General features: G+C 39.0%; 1 protein-coding gene across 2 annotated transcripts; it reads left to right on the top strand.

The window, feature by feature from the left end:
* Nucleotides 1-922: 922 nt before the first annotated feature.
* Nucleotides 923-14538, top strand: LOC110946459 (proteasomal ubiquitin receptor ADRM1-like). Of its 2 annotated transcripts, none has more exons than XM_051949552.1 (10): nt 923-1036; nt 3216-3446; nt 3526-3642; nt 5627-5750; nt 5855-5941; nt 6027-6135; nt 8419-8660; nt 10560-10717; nt 11289-11391; nt 12104-14538. In XM_051949552.1, exons 2-10 carry the CDS (start codon nt 3237-3239, stop codon nt 12205-12207), a joined length of 1254 nt encoding a protein of 417 aa, XP_051805512.1. In that variant the 5' UTR covers nt 923-1036; nt 3216-3236; the 3' UTR covers nt 12208-14538. The 2 variants fall into 2 exon arrangements, with proteins under 2 accessions (XP_051805512.1, XP_022043687.2); XM_022187995.2 differs by having other exon boundaries at nt 954-1036; nt 3219-3446.
* Nucleotides 14539-14677: the final 139 nt, after the last annotated feature.

Here is a 14677-nt window from a genome sequence, read left to right as displayed (position 1 = left end):
GCACCTCGGAGCACAATTTCAACCTAACACGATACAAGATTTAAAGGATACAGATGGACTTACTGTACATGCATGTTCTAGTTGATGAAACCTATAAGAACTCAAACTTGGTGGCATTTACTGTTCTTTTGGAAATTATCTGGAGATAAAGGCAACAACAATGAAGTTGACAATACAATTAGAAACTTTTAAGAATGAAATTTTTTTTAAAAGCACATCCGCTATCAAGACAACATGCAAGTGACACACACCTCATACCACACTGATTTAGTTACACTAGACACAAGGAAGGGCTGGAAGATGTAGATTATGTGAATGCATAATTCATTTTAAAGGGTTAAAGTGTTTTAAACTAATTTGAAGCTCTTTGGAACAGAGGAGTGAGAGACTACAGAGCTGACATTTGTTAGCAGGATTGATTAGAAGGATCGTGGTGATTTGAAACTATTAAATATCCCTGGACTAAATGTTTAAAATGTGTCCTTTATGTCCCAGTTTTACTTGTATGTCTTGAGAAAAGAAAAGCCCTGTTGTGTTGAAATGTTAAATTGTGTAAATTTGGTGCATATTCTAAACACACAATGGTCCTCAAGTTCAAAATTCACAGATATGAGCAAAGCAACACATTTTCAGCATGGTAACGACATGATTAAAGATTGGTTCTTGTTTTTGCTGATTTAAATAAAAGACTACCATTTACAAAAATACACATTTTTATGTGGACATTATTTACAGCCTGTTTTTTAATTAATGTGTTTATTTACTTATTTATTTTTAAAATTAACATTTTGTAAAATACTAGTTCTAACCCCAGTTAGACTTGATCGTAATAATTTAAAAAGCACCGAACATGCAGGTGTCATTCAGAACCAGGCTGTTGTGATGTCTCTACCGAACATGCGCAGCAGGTTTAAAGCCCACCTTATTGACACACAATTTGACCAATCACAGCGAAGCACCGGCACCGTTCAGCCAATCACAATAAACGACGCTGAATTCGACCGTCCTGCAGCTGAGCGATAATTCAGAGACAAATGTGAGTATAAACCTCTTATTTTTCATATGTTCTCACTTATTTACTATGACTTTGTCTTCATATTTATCCCATGTGTTTGAATTGTGAAGCTGCGGCTCAGTCGTGAGCTCTCGGAGCTGAAAACAGGCTTGTGTCTGCAGGATGCAGAGTCATCTGCGGTGCGTCTGTGGCTGGAGGCTGCTCCAGTTACTGTCTTATTAGGGGAAAACTGGGATAGGTCCTGTTCCAGTTACATCGTCTGTTTCAAATCCACCTCTAAATCATTATCTCTGTTGGATTTTATATTTCCATATCATGTTAGGAAAGCTTTGTTATACCTGAATGGTTGTAATACAAATACAGTCAATAGGCGATCGGGCTAAAATACAATTTAATTTGGAAACAGAAATGAATATTTCTGATGACAAATTAGTCTGCTGGATTAGCAGTGAGACAAATTCAGTACCTTTATTATCAGTGTACCTCTGAGTCTCCTTCATCGTCAGCTGATGTTTCATTCACAGTTGCTGTATATTATGTGAGAATGAGAACTGTTCAGTGCAGAGCTGATCAAAACGAATTTAATTAACAATTATTCTACTAATCATTGGTTGCTCCATATTTTAAGCAAACATTTGAAGGAAACATGTAAGAATGTTTGGCTTTTGGGCTGCCGGTCAGACAAAACATTACATATATCTTTGATTTATATATTTATTATGTTAACTTCTATCTGTATACATATGTATATGTCACACACACACAGACTGCATGATAAACTACAGAAATGGCAAATTAATAAATCATGTAATACTACAACAACTTTTCTAAATCAGAAAAGAAATCAAGTTTAAAGATGGGGCCATCTTTAAACCATTATCTTGACCATAAAGAATGTATTCCCAGTATTCATCCGGCTGCTTTTCATGTTCTGCAGCACAGCTTAATTTGGCAGTTTTGTGCCAGAGTGCAAGCAAGGGTTGAAAACGGATCAAATTTACGTGTGCACTGGTCAATTTGTATCCATGTTCATAAAATATGGAAGCTGTACTCAGTTTAGTGTCAGTGATCTCAGGTGTTTTCACTTTTGTTGCACTGAGTTTTTACTTTTGGTGGCTGTATTTTCAGTATAGTTGTTTGAAAGTATTTCCTGTTGACTGTTCATACTTCAAAACTTCACATGTCAAGCTAGAAATAATGCAGTTATAGAGAGATGATACAGGTTGAAATCATTTGATGTGTATATTGGGATATTGTACAGGGATTTACTCACTCTTGTTGAACGCTTCGGTATCATCCACTTTAGGTGTGTCTCAAGATGTGCTGCCTCGGTGGTTACCAGCATAAATATTGCCACAAAAAGTTACAGTGGGAATCATCTGGCAACCAAAATGTTTTCTATGTTCAGTTGTAATTTGTCACAGGCAGAAAAGGTTTGTTAAACTTAATGTTTCCTTTCTATGCTGTTTGTAGTCAAACCACTAGAGAAACTATAACAGAGGCTTCATGTTTTAATGTTACACTCATTCTTACAGCATTAAACTATAATAATGTCAAGACTTGAATAAGCTTCAGAGGATAAAATGTAGCAAACAGAGTTCATGGTAGTTTTCACTTATAATGACAGTTGACATCAGGCTCTACATTCACTTCTGATTGAAGCGCCTGGACTGATTGATCCGCATTTAGTGCACAAAGAAAGCAGAGCTGTGTTCTTTCTGTTGTTTTGGATCAGTGTGAGGTTTTGTTTAAAGTCAATAAACCTAATTGAGACCCACCATGTGGCTGGAGTGAAAACTTGGAGTGAAGACTTCACAAGCTGATCAGTTTATTAGACTCAGACACTAGAAAGACAACAGGCCAAACATCTGCTTGATGTACAGGAAAGAAACAGCACAACACAGAAGAGATGATTAAAAGGGTGAGGAGGTGAGTGTCTCAGAGATATTTCATGGAATAAATCCTGAATGAATCCTGAATGAATACCAGCAGTCAGCCCTGTGCTTTTTAATGTGATGTGATGTTTTTAGTGTATTATTTTGTCGCCAGACTCCCAACATCTGAGAGTAAATTCAGTTTTAATTCACTCGTTATAGGCACAAAGAAGAAAGTGTTGGAACACCACTGCTCTGTGTAGTCATTTAATTGTGACTTTATAACCTCCTATATCAGACTGAGACCTTCCTCTTCCTCTTTGCAGCAGCAGTCAGTCCTCCTCATCATGGCCTCTGGAGCTTTATTCCCCAGCATGGTGTCTGGATCCCGCGGCTCCTCCAGCAAGTACCTGGTGGAGTTTCGAGCTGGTAAGATGACCATGAAGGGCAGCACGGTGACGCCCGACAAGCGTAAAGGTCAAGTCTACATCCAGCAGACCGACGACTCCCTCATCCACTTCTGCTGGAAGGATCGGACTACCGGGAACGTGGACGATGTAGGTGACGATGTCTGGGTGTGACCAACCTGTGTGTGACTTCTTAGCATCGCTGTAACTGTTTTCATTCCTGATTCAGGACCTGATCATCTTCCCTGATGACTGTGAGTTCAAACGGGTGAACCAGTGCACCACCGGGAGAGTGTATGTGCTGAAGTTCAAGGCCGGGTCCAAGAGGCTCTTCTTCTGGATGCAGGTATGAATAGAAGAATATGTTATTCTGAGGTCAGCTGTCATCTAATCACTTCAGTTTCGAATCACACTTTGTCTGTTAATTCAGCAAAATCTTTCATTTTACCTAAATTATTTGTAGGATTTATAAAGAAGTGCAGCTGTGACACTGTTTGCTGTTTTCAGACATTTTTATATAATACAACTAACATCCTGTCAGACATGCTGGCTTTATAGCAGACATTGCATTATAGACTGAATAAAGAAAGAAGAGAAAGGGGAAAAAAATGAGAATTTACAAAAAGTGTACTATTTACTTCTACAGCGTTTATTTAAACAAAAACTGCAGTGACATTTTGTTTTTTTGTTTTTTCAGAAATGATCGGTTTTCAAAAGACAAATGTACAAATTTGTGACCTGTTCTTAATATTAAACAGACAAAATGGAGAAAGTGGGAAAGTATTTAGAGACATGTGTAAATGAATTATAAGTTTTGTTATTTCATAGTTGTTGTTTTTTGACAATAATCAGAGTGAGCAAAAATTTGTGAAATATGAATAAATACATGAAGATAAATGAAAAATGCATTATTTTTGGAGATGACAATTAACAATGAAATTAACTGGATTCATGTCTAGTTCCATACATCTTCTTTTATTCATATTATTTCTGTATTATTTATGAAATTCTACACATAATTCTATTGATGTTTACTAGGTGGGCGGCCACAGTCTCTCTTGGCCTAAATATGAATAAATAAGTGGACAAATACATAATTAAAAACATGAATACATGAAAAACAAATACATTTTGGCAATGAAAAGGGGCATCATTTAATAAGTCTTGAATTCATATCTATATGTAAACATGTCAGCTGTTACTTAAGCTGTTTCTATATCTCTATATTTAAGTATTTCAGTATTTCTGTGACTGAATGTTAACAAGGCAGAGTTTCAAACCTCATGTGAAGCTACTGTGTGTAGTTAATAGAAAAATAACACAACAGGCTTGTGTGTGCTTGAGATACCAAAATAAATGTGGAAATACAAGAATACACTACTTGTAAATAACCATTCATGGATGAAAATGTAGCTGGATAAAATAAGAGATAAAAATTAAGACATGAGTTTATTATGTATTTTTTTCTTACATTTTTTTATTTATGTATTAAAATATTTATTTATGCTCCATTTACTTTTTTATCCATTTAAAACACATGCACATTCTTAGTGTAAGTTTAATTTCTCTGTACAAGATCTTGGGTCATTTCAGGCTCAAAATAAATCCCAATCAAGGCAATTTTTAACTGACTGATATTTGTAATCTAAACTGAGCTCACTGCTCATGGATCCTGTGCTGATAAGGCTGTTTTAGCCTCCGGCCACATGATACCGGCGGTTGACACTAATCTAGTCAATCCTGGCAGAATTTAATCCGTGTGCACTGGCTAGAGGTCATTAAGCATCATCAAAGTCTTTGTCATGGTGCCCCTTACTAGTTAAGTCACTCTGATGCTCACTGTTTGCCAAAGCAGACTTGCCCACCTTTTATGATCACTACAGTGTTAAACAGTAACAATCTCCAACTGGGTGCTGCAGCTAGATGTTCCAGCTTATCTATGATATGTAAGTGCATATTATTTAGGTTAATGTATCTGGTATCAGCAGATTCTAAATACTGAATGACTTGGGTCACATGGAGGGCAAAAAACAAAACCTGATCAGGCCATCCCTAGCTCACAGAATAATATTTTTTCTAACAAAACTGAATTTAATTTTTTACTTGGAACTTTTTACAATGTTATGAGTCCTTGGCAGGAATAAGAATACAACACCAGCCTTACCCTTTTAACACCATCTCTAATGGCGTCTTTTTAATTTGTTTGAACTTCAGATCAACAGAAAAGTGATTGCTGCAGAAAGTCATTTTGTACAATAACATCATTAATTCTCAGTGTTGTTAAACTGTTAAAAAATAATGAGGAAAGTGTTGTTTTTTTCTGCTCTCAGGAGCCAAAGACCGACAAGGATGAGGAGTACTGCCGTAAAGTGAACGAGTATCTGAACAACCCGCCGATGCCTGGAGCTCTCGGCAGCGGCGGCAGCGGAGGACACGATCTGTCCGCTCTGGGAGGTAACAGACACTCATAAAGCACTTATCATAGTTTAACACGTCACTGTGAACAACCTGAAATATCCTCATGCTGGGCGTCATCTGCTCTCTGCTTTAATGTGAAGGTGAAGGTGGTCTGCAGAGTCTTCTGGGTAACATGAGCCACAACCAGCTCATGCAGCTCATTGGACCAACCGGCCTGGGGGGGATTGGTAAGAAGCTTCTTCACTTTAGTCCTTCATCTAAACAAAGTAGCTTTCTGGATTAGAATAATGTGTCTGTTTCTCTGAACATCAGGCGGTCTCGGGGCTCTAGCTGGTCCAGGCTTGGCCAACCTTCTGGGCAGCAGCAGCAGCAGCAGCAGCAGCAGCAGCAGCGTTCCTGCAGCCAGCAACTCCTCCACAAGGTGCCTCATGTATATTCCTGATAACAATCCAAAAAGAAATCGTTCCAAAATATTATTTTAGCCGTGGCATATTTTTCTCATTACTGCTGGAAAACCGTCAAACATAGAAGACGAGACGTTGCCAAGAAATGTTTGAGGTGCAGCCATGAAAGCAGAAAATGGGCCAACAGATGCAACTGAAGTTTTAGTAGAACACAGAGAGGTTTTATGAATAAGTGTTGATAAACAGAGTTAAAGAAGATACGGAACACAAAGTCAAAGTTGACCATTTTAGCTGTGCTTTGGACTGACAGCTTTTATCTGAGCCTCTAAAAATAATACTGTAGAGTCTTAGTGTGAGTGTTTATTAGAGTCAGATCAAGTTGTAGTGGGGTTTTAATATTTGTAATAGTATTATTAGAATACTGCTGTAGGTTAACTTGTTAGGTTAGTTCGTAACGCCCGTCTTATTATTTTTACACGAGAATAACTGTCTGCTTTAAATGTGCTGTATGAGCAACAGTGATTTGACTTGAAAGTTTTCTACCAGAGCGTCCCCCATCCATTATGGATTTTCTTTCATAATTGTTTGGTCTTTAAAATTATAGTTGGCTGCTGGAGACCTTCACATACATGGTTTTGTTTAGACAGCAACAATTTACTAACTAAATCTGGGCACTTCACACAACAAGCTCAAGACTTTATTATGTTATATGGAGAGACTTTTGGCTTCAGCTGGTGTTCTTTAGGGATTTTTTTTTTTACATAAGCACATTACAAACACAAACTTTGTCAAAAGCAATTGATAAGGAGGTTTTTTTTTTAACTCTATGAGCTCGAAATCTTGGCAGCAGGTTTTAAAGTCTTGCTGTCATTTTTTAAAAATTGAAAAACCTATACATTTATCAGAGCCAGAAACTTTAAAAAAGAGGTAATAATCCTGGGATTTTTAAACTCAGCCATAATCAGAGACTGTTGGATCTACTTGTCCAATATTGCAGATTCTCAATCAATGGTGTCACGTAAAGATAACAGTAAAGTCTTTTGCTGTTTTTATGCTGTTTTTCAAGCATAGCAAATGTGCTGAAAGTGGATCGATGGTCAGTTTTTGAAAACATTTTGTCACCTGAAATACTTGTTATATCAAGCTAAAATTCACAAATGCTTTTTTTTTAAATATCCAGATCTCATGCTGTAAAATGTTCAGGCAAAACTGAGGTGGTTGAGCTGAATGAAACTAATCCTTTGGGGTGTTTTTAAAGTGCTTTTCAAAGTTGGGGACAGAAGGTCAGTCTTCACCTTTACTACACAGCCCAGCCAAAAAAAAAAACTTGCACACTCTAATATTCTGTTGGATTGCCTTCAGCTTTTAGTACGGCACTCATTTGCATCATTTCGATAAGCTTCTGCATTGTCACAGCGTTTATTTCTGTCCAGAGATGCATTCATTTTTGAGCAAAATCTTATATTGATGATGGGAGCATCAGACAAAGTCTTCTTCAGCTCATCCCAAAGATTCTCAGTGATGCTGAGGTCTGGACTCTGTGGAGGACAATCCATGTGTGAAAATGATGTCTTATGCTCAATGATCCACTCTTTCTCCATGTGAGCCCCATGAATCCTGACATCATCATCTTGGAGCATGCCCATGCTATCAGAGAAGAAAAACTCCACATAACTCTAACCCCCACAGGCTGGTAGACACTAGCCATGATGAGAACATCACTTCATCCTCCTCTCTTCTTACTCTCATCACTTTGGAACAGGGTAAATCTGCACTCATCAGACCCCATTTGTTTCTCTAAGGTGATGGTTGACCACTATCCTTCAGGTTTTAATAATGCGTTGGACAGTTCTTAACCTGATTTTAGCAGCTTCAGAAACCTCCTTAGTTGTTTTCTTTGCTTGATGCAGGCCAATAATTTGACCTGTCTGAGAGAGATTAACATCCTTTCCATGACCACAGCATATGTCTTCCAACACGGTTGTTAAAGAAATGAGAAGCTGCTCACTGCTTCAGCTAGGGTTAAATAAATTATTGCAGCTGAAACGTATTCATCACTGCAGTAATTATCAGATGTGACGCTCTTACCTATTTGCTTAGTTAAATCCAAATGGCAACTTTTTTTTGGACATGCAGTGTATTTGTGTATTATTTGACCTTCTTGTAAAAAAAAGAAAAACAGCTACAAAAACCACTTCAACCACCACAGGTTGCAGCTGTCCATCAGTGTCTCAGACTGAGGGTTAGTTTGTTGGTCCGATGATCACCAACACTTCCACGGTGTTTTTCTCTCCTGTCAGTCCGTCCACAGCCGTCACCCCGACCTCCACCTCTGCTGCCAGCCGGCTCGGCTCCTCCCAGGTGCCCACCACCCCCATCACTCCCTCCGCCACCTCGGCCGCCTCCCCCACGGCCACCACCCCCTCCACCCCCGCCGTGTCCTCTCTGGCAGCGGGAGCAGCAAACCCCACGCAGCCCATCCAGCTGAGGGACCTGCAGAGCATCCTGGCCACCATGAACGTCCCCGCCAGCAGCCAGGGAGGTGAGGAGCAGACTGAGATAAGACCGGAACTTAAACAACCACCAGAGGCAAAATGTATAATTAGGCCTAATTAGCGTAATTTCAACTAATTAAGCAGCAAATAATTAGCATTGTGAGCGCAGCAGTGTCTGTAATATGGTGCAATTATAACATCATAAATTCAGTTTGTTGCAGAAGCAGGAACCCTCCTTAAAAATACTGCAGTGTGTGGTGTTTTAGTTAATTTTACGCTGCCACACTGCATTAGGCACAGCTCCCCGTCCTGCTCCAGTCACTCTGTCCATCACCCAAACAGTGTCGATGCATTCATACTCAAATCTACTGCCTGCTGGAGGAACAGGGAGAGAATGATAGCTAAAACAGGGCGATACTCGGCTGTTTGGTCATCTGTTTTAACAAAATGCTGCCACAGCGGCTATGTCTTGTTACGAAAGGATTAATCCTGGAAGACTGTAGCAGTTCTCTCTTTGTCAGAGTAACACCAGTTTGATCAGATGAGAGCACATTAACCAACCAGATGACCTGAAGATTGCAGCTCTAGATAATGTACTGGTGTGGGTGAAGCCAGCGAGCTGGTTGTAGATTAGTAGCTGTCACTTTTTAAGCAATATCTAGTGAAATGTGGTGATGACAGTAAACTTAATGTCTTTGAAGAATCGAAGAAAACAATCAGCAGATTAGACAGGATGGACAATTGCAGCCTTGATTTGTGTTTGTGTTTGAATGTAACCTTAAAGCAGTCAATGCTGAACATTATTGTGTTATATGCATGAATTTCTCTTTGTTAATCTAGTTCTAAGTTGGCAGCACTCTTCATACAGGCTAATGCAGTTCGAAGTGCTTCACCAATAACTGATTGGCTCATAAAGGGAAAGAAAATAGAGAAGATAGAAACCCTAAATCTGAAATGGCAAAAGTAACAAGAAAAGCACTCAGAGAGCGCAGTACTTCACCAAGGCTGTTCATTCCCCCGTAAGGCATTGTCAGAAATGCAGAATTTTTTTTGTAGAAATGCAGCATTTTCAAAAAATAGTTACTGATGATCGGAAATCACGGCAAAATAGAATGTGGCCATTTAATATAGATGTACCCACAAACAAAATGACCTCGTGCTGAGCACAGGTGTGTGTTCTGCATGTGTACGTTATGTATGGATACTGAATAATGTGACCTGAACGTGTAGCGGACGACGGGAATTGATGGGACTCAGAAACACCCCCACAATTTATCATTTGTTCCTTGTGTCCTGTTCCTTTTGTTGGATGGATAAGTCCTGCTAAGTTTGCAGTGGTCAATTTGTAGTAGAATTGCAATCATGTGATCATCAGCAATTCACTTGTTGTCATAGTTACAGTGAGGCCGTGCCGCTGTCTCGCAGTGATACAGAGATCTTTAACAAATCTGTGGATCCAGACTATGAGCCACATCATTGCCAAAATCTAATCACTTGGTCCTTGTGCCGTTTCTGACCTTCTCTGAAAATTTCATTCAAGTCCGTTAGTCTGTTTTCGAGTAATGTTGCTCACAGATGAAATAACAGACAGACAAACGTACGCCGGTTGTCACATATCTCCGCTGTGTTCCTTGGTGGAGTAAAAATAACTTAAGACAGAGCATATAAAATAAACCCTTTTTTAAAATCTATATTGTTTTTAAAACTAGCAGTGGAGTTTCCTGCTGGAACTGAATGTCTGCTTCTTTGTCACTTTTCTTCAGTTAACGGACAAAACCCTATGTATTATGTAAATGTGTAGCTGTAGATGATGACATTAAGCCTCGGTACAGACCAGCACACAAACATGCACACTGTGGAAATCAATGATTTTTTTTTTTAACTGGTAGGTAAGAAAATGTGGAGAACATGTTTTTTTAGTTAGTGGTGGTGTTTGTTCCCTGCAGTGGACCTGGCCAGCGTCCTGACACCTGAGATCATGGCTCCCATCCTGGCCAACCCTGAGGTGCAGCAGAGGTTGATGCCGTATCTGCCGTCCGGAGAATCCCTGCCTCAGAGCTCCGAGGAGCTTCACAACACGCTCAGCTCACCTCAGTTTCAGCAGGTAGGCTGTTCACTGCTGGACGCTCTGTGTAGTTCACAGCTCAGTATCATTTAGAAGGGAGCTGACTGAAATGATTTCTGAGTCGTAGAAAAGTGTGTTTCGGTTATTTGCCATTAAACACCTGTCGTGCTCATTTTTGTAGAGGTGCTTTTTGGTCTCTAAGTGTAAAAATTGTGAAAATTCCACTCAAATATTTTTGTCTCATAGATTTCTATCAGGAGTCTTCTGCTCAACCATCTCTGATTTATCTGAAACTGTTGTATCATAAAGTTTGTATCATTTAAAATGCTATCTGTGAAATGTTAAGTACTTCCCAAGATTATTAATTTTTGCCCATTGACCTACTTTTCATTTACATTAAAATAATTTTTAACATGAAACAACGGAACTTGTTCTAAAAATGTGTTTCAGGCTGTATATCTGATTTCCATCTTGGTTCTAAACCTGACATTTTATTGTCCTGACTACATAAATATCACGTGAAGAGTGAGATACTGTGCTGTTCAGCAGGATTCAGGTCAGTCCTGCTGGTATTTCGTGTCTTATTGTGGTATTTACTGTGTCTCTGCAGGCTATGAGCATGTTCAGCAGCGCTCTGGCGTCGGGGCAGTTAGGTCCTCTAATGAACCAGTTCGGTTTGCCCGCGGAGGCCGTCGATGCAGCGAACAAAGGAGGTCAGTGTTCTTCTGTTGCTGTAGGTTTTGCTGCTACATTCTGATTGTCATGAGATGATAATGCAGCGTGGAAACTGAAACAGTGATTTAACATTTCATAAGTGGTGGAACCTAAGTACTCTCAATAATTACAGTTCAGAGGTACTTGTACTAATGAATAATGCTTCTGCACACTTTGTACTACTTCCCCAGGTTTATAAGTAAAGTATGATCATTTTCACTTAGCAAGTCTCCCACAGATTCATAGAGCAAGTTACAAATCAAACACCTAATCGTTTAAAATGTAAGATTTAAGTTTTCAAGTGAAAAGTCTGTTAGATGTTTTGCTGCATTTAGAAAGACTGAAGGACAGCCTGACATTTAGGCTTTTAGTTTAACTAGCCAAGTGTTGGAGTGAAAGAGTCTTTAGAGATAACACTTTAGATTTTTTTTTTCTGGGACATAACTTAGTTATGACGATTCATTCACACAAAGAAATAGCTTCAAGCTTCTCAATAATCATTTTCTACTTTTCTGTTTTATGTCATTGTGAACTAAATATATTTGGGTTTTTGATTGTTTATAATGCAACGCAACAATATTTGCATTCTGGCAACTTTTTATGCTTTATCTTGACTGTATGTTACTGATATTTTATAGATGTTAAGGATCAGAAAACTGCACAAAATACATATCTTCTTTAGTTGCCCTAATTCCTGCACTTTTTTCATAGATGTGGAAGCTTTTGCAAAAGCCATGGAGACGGAGACAAAGTCAGACCAGGACGGCGACTCCAAAGACAAGAAGGACGACGATGAAGATATGAGTTTGGATTAAGTGCTCTTCAAAGAAAACTGCCATTATTATTATTTAACGTATTTATGAGCTGCTTCTGCTGTTTTGTTACTATCACACATTAAGGATAAAGATTATGGTTAATAGGCTATGAGGTGCGATCAAAAAGTTCTGAAACTGTTCACCTGACGGTCAGGGGCGGATCCAGATTAATTTTTGTGTGGGGGCACAGGGGGGGTACAACAGATATTTTGGGGGGGCCACCAAAAAGTTGTAAGAAAAAATGAAAGCTGCTACCGACCTCTTGCTTTTACAAAGTATTTTTTATGTTTGATTTTTTTTGGCTCTTTAACCCAGTAGGAAAGCGGTACATGACCTTTTCATTTTGAATTGTTAACATTCAAATTATGATGGACTTGTTTCCTTGTTTATGTGAATTACAACATCATTAGCTGCAGCATCTGCCTGTTATGTAAAACTAGTAAGCTCAATGACAGTATCCTGAGGGCAATTAAGTGACAAATATTGTGCAAGAACAGCAGTATATATAACCCTGTCAATTTCCACTTTTTAGAATGTTTACTGACAATTATCACACCTAAAATAAGAAATAATATTCTGTACTTTTAGCAACTAGTTCTCAGTTGTAAACCATAAACATCATAGGGTTCTGTTTACTAATCAGTCTAAATCAAAATGAGTACTACCCAATACACAGAGAACAACAACAATCTGTACCCTTGATCTGTGGTAAAATAATCTGAAATGTTCTGTGCAGTAATGTAAATTTTAAAATGCAATAAAATACAGTAAGCAGCACTCTGTACATTTAATAGTAAAACTGAGAACAATAATAAACAGCAACAATACTCTATATTCTTAAATCATTTATTAATGCACAGCTCAGCAATCATCATAGTGTTCTGCATAGAAATCACAAAAAGCTGCTCTCAATAATCTTTCACAGTGAGCAGATGTTCTTATGTTGCAGGTCCATGGTCCAGACGTGACCATCGAACAGGCCGGGGGAGTCTGGCACCGTGGACTTCCCAGAGCACCTCCTCTTTTTGCATTCTTCATATGGGAGGGAAATAAAGTACCGTTTCGCATGTCGATCAAAGGCCTGTAGGCGTACAGCAGGAAGCCCTCCACAATGAGGATGTGAGTCTCCTCCTCCTCCTTGTGGTCGGACTTCAGGACGATCTCTGTGTCCAGGGTGTTATTAACGCCATCAGACTTCTCAAACTTCACCGGGTTTTCCAGCCATGCGTAGATCATACTCATCATGGCGTCCATGTCCAGAGCAGTGATGACATCATACTGCTTAAAGCCATCTTCACCAACTTCAATCTGATCTTGGGGCTTGAAGAAGTCATCCTGATGGACCAGCAGCAGTTGGGCAGGTTCTCGATCAGGCGGTTGGTGAGGCTGGTTTTCCCTCCATTGGTTACACTGTCAATGCCGATGATGTACTTCATGTTCTCGGATTGGTCAAAGCTCGGAAAAAGGGTCAAAAACGTCAACAAAAACTGGGTCAGGAGTGATCAGACGTGGAAGAAAGCTGAAAAAGAGAACTTTGCAGCAGGAAAACATCAACTACTCGAGTCCTCCATGGCACATGTGTTTAGTGAGTAAGGTAAGAGCAGAAAGGGAGCTGCCACTCGGACGAGGTTCTTCCACAGAGAGAGGACCTCTTTCTACTGTCGTTGCTACACATACTGTCCTAGTTGAGGTTTTAGATGGCATATTCCTTTTAACCAGACCCTCAGGTCTCTTTGAGGATTTTGGATGGAATACTTGGTTAAACCAACATTTTAGGTGCATGTCCAGGGATTTTTGGTGGAATTTTCCTTTAAGGTGGATGTGTGAGGACCTTGTAGGTGGAATACTTTTAGATTTTTAACCAACCTTTTAGGTCAACATTCAAAGATTTAAGATGGAACATTCCTTTAAACCAACCTAAATGTCATGTTTTGATCATTTATCATCAAACCTCAATCCAGACTCCTCATAATGAAGTTTAAGATTTATGCTGCTGTTATTTGTTTAATTCAGACTAAATGACAGAAATCCACAACTGTAATTTTATTTCAGGACTTGGTTATTAAATGTCAAAACAATCCATGTGACTCTAAAAACTCAACAACTTTACAAACTCTAAGATTAAACTCTCCACAAGGATCCAAAATATAAGTTGGACTTCTGCATGAGAGCTTTAATTATTCTTCATCTACTTCCTGAAAAGTTTGGTGAAAAAGACAAAAACTAATATTTTCAGCTGAACTAAAGACAGACTTTGTGATTTTTCTGCTCACATGTTGTGTTGTTGTAAACTTACTCTTTCAAATAAATACCCTCCTAACCCCCTGGAAACCGGTGTTTGTCCTGTTTTTGTCGCTCCTCAGTGTCCCTAAACAGCCGAGTCGTAATGGTTTTTGAGCAACACACCATACTATGACGTTTTTACAGTAAAGGTTCTACTATGAAACCAGTTTGACATGTTCAGGCATTC

Source organism: Acanthochromis polyacanthus, chromosome 6 (assembly GCF_021347895.1).
Source record: "Acanthochromis polyacanthus isolate Apoly-LR-REF ecotype Palm Island chromosome 6, KAUST_Apoly_ChrSc, whole genome shotgun sequence".
Lineage (NCBI taxonomy): Eukaryota > Metazoa > Chordata > Actinopteri > Pomacentridae > Acanthochromis > Acanthochromis polyacanthus.
The sequence above is the reverse complement of the archived record's forward strand: the minus strand, read 5'-3'. Positions and strand labels throughout refer to the sequence as shown.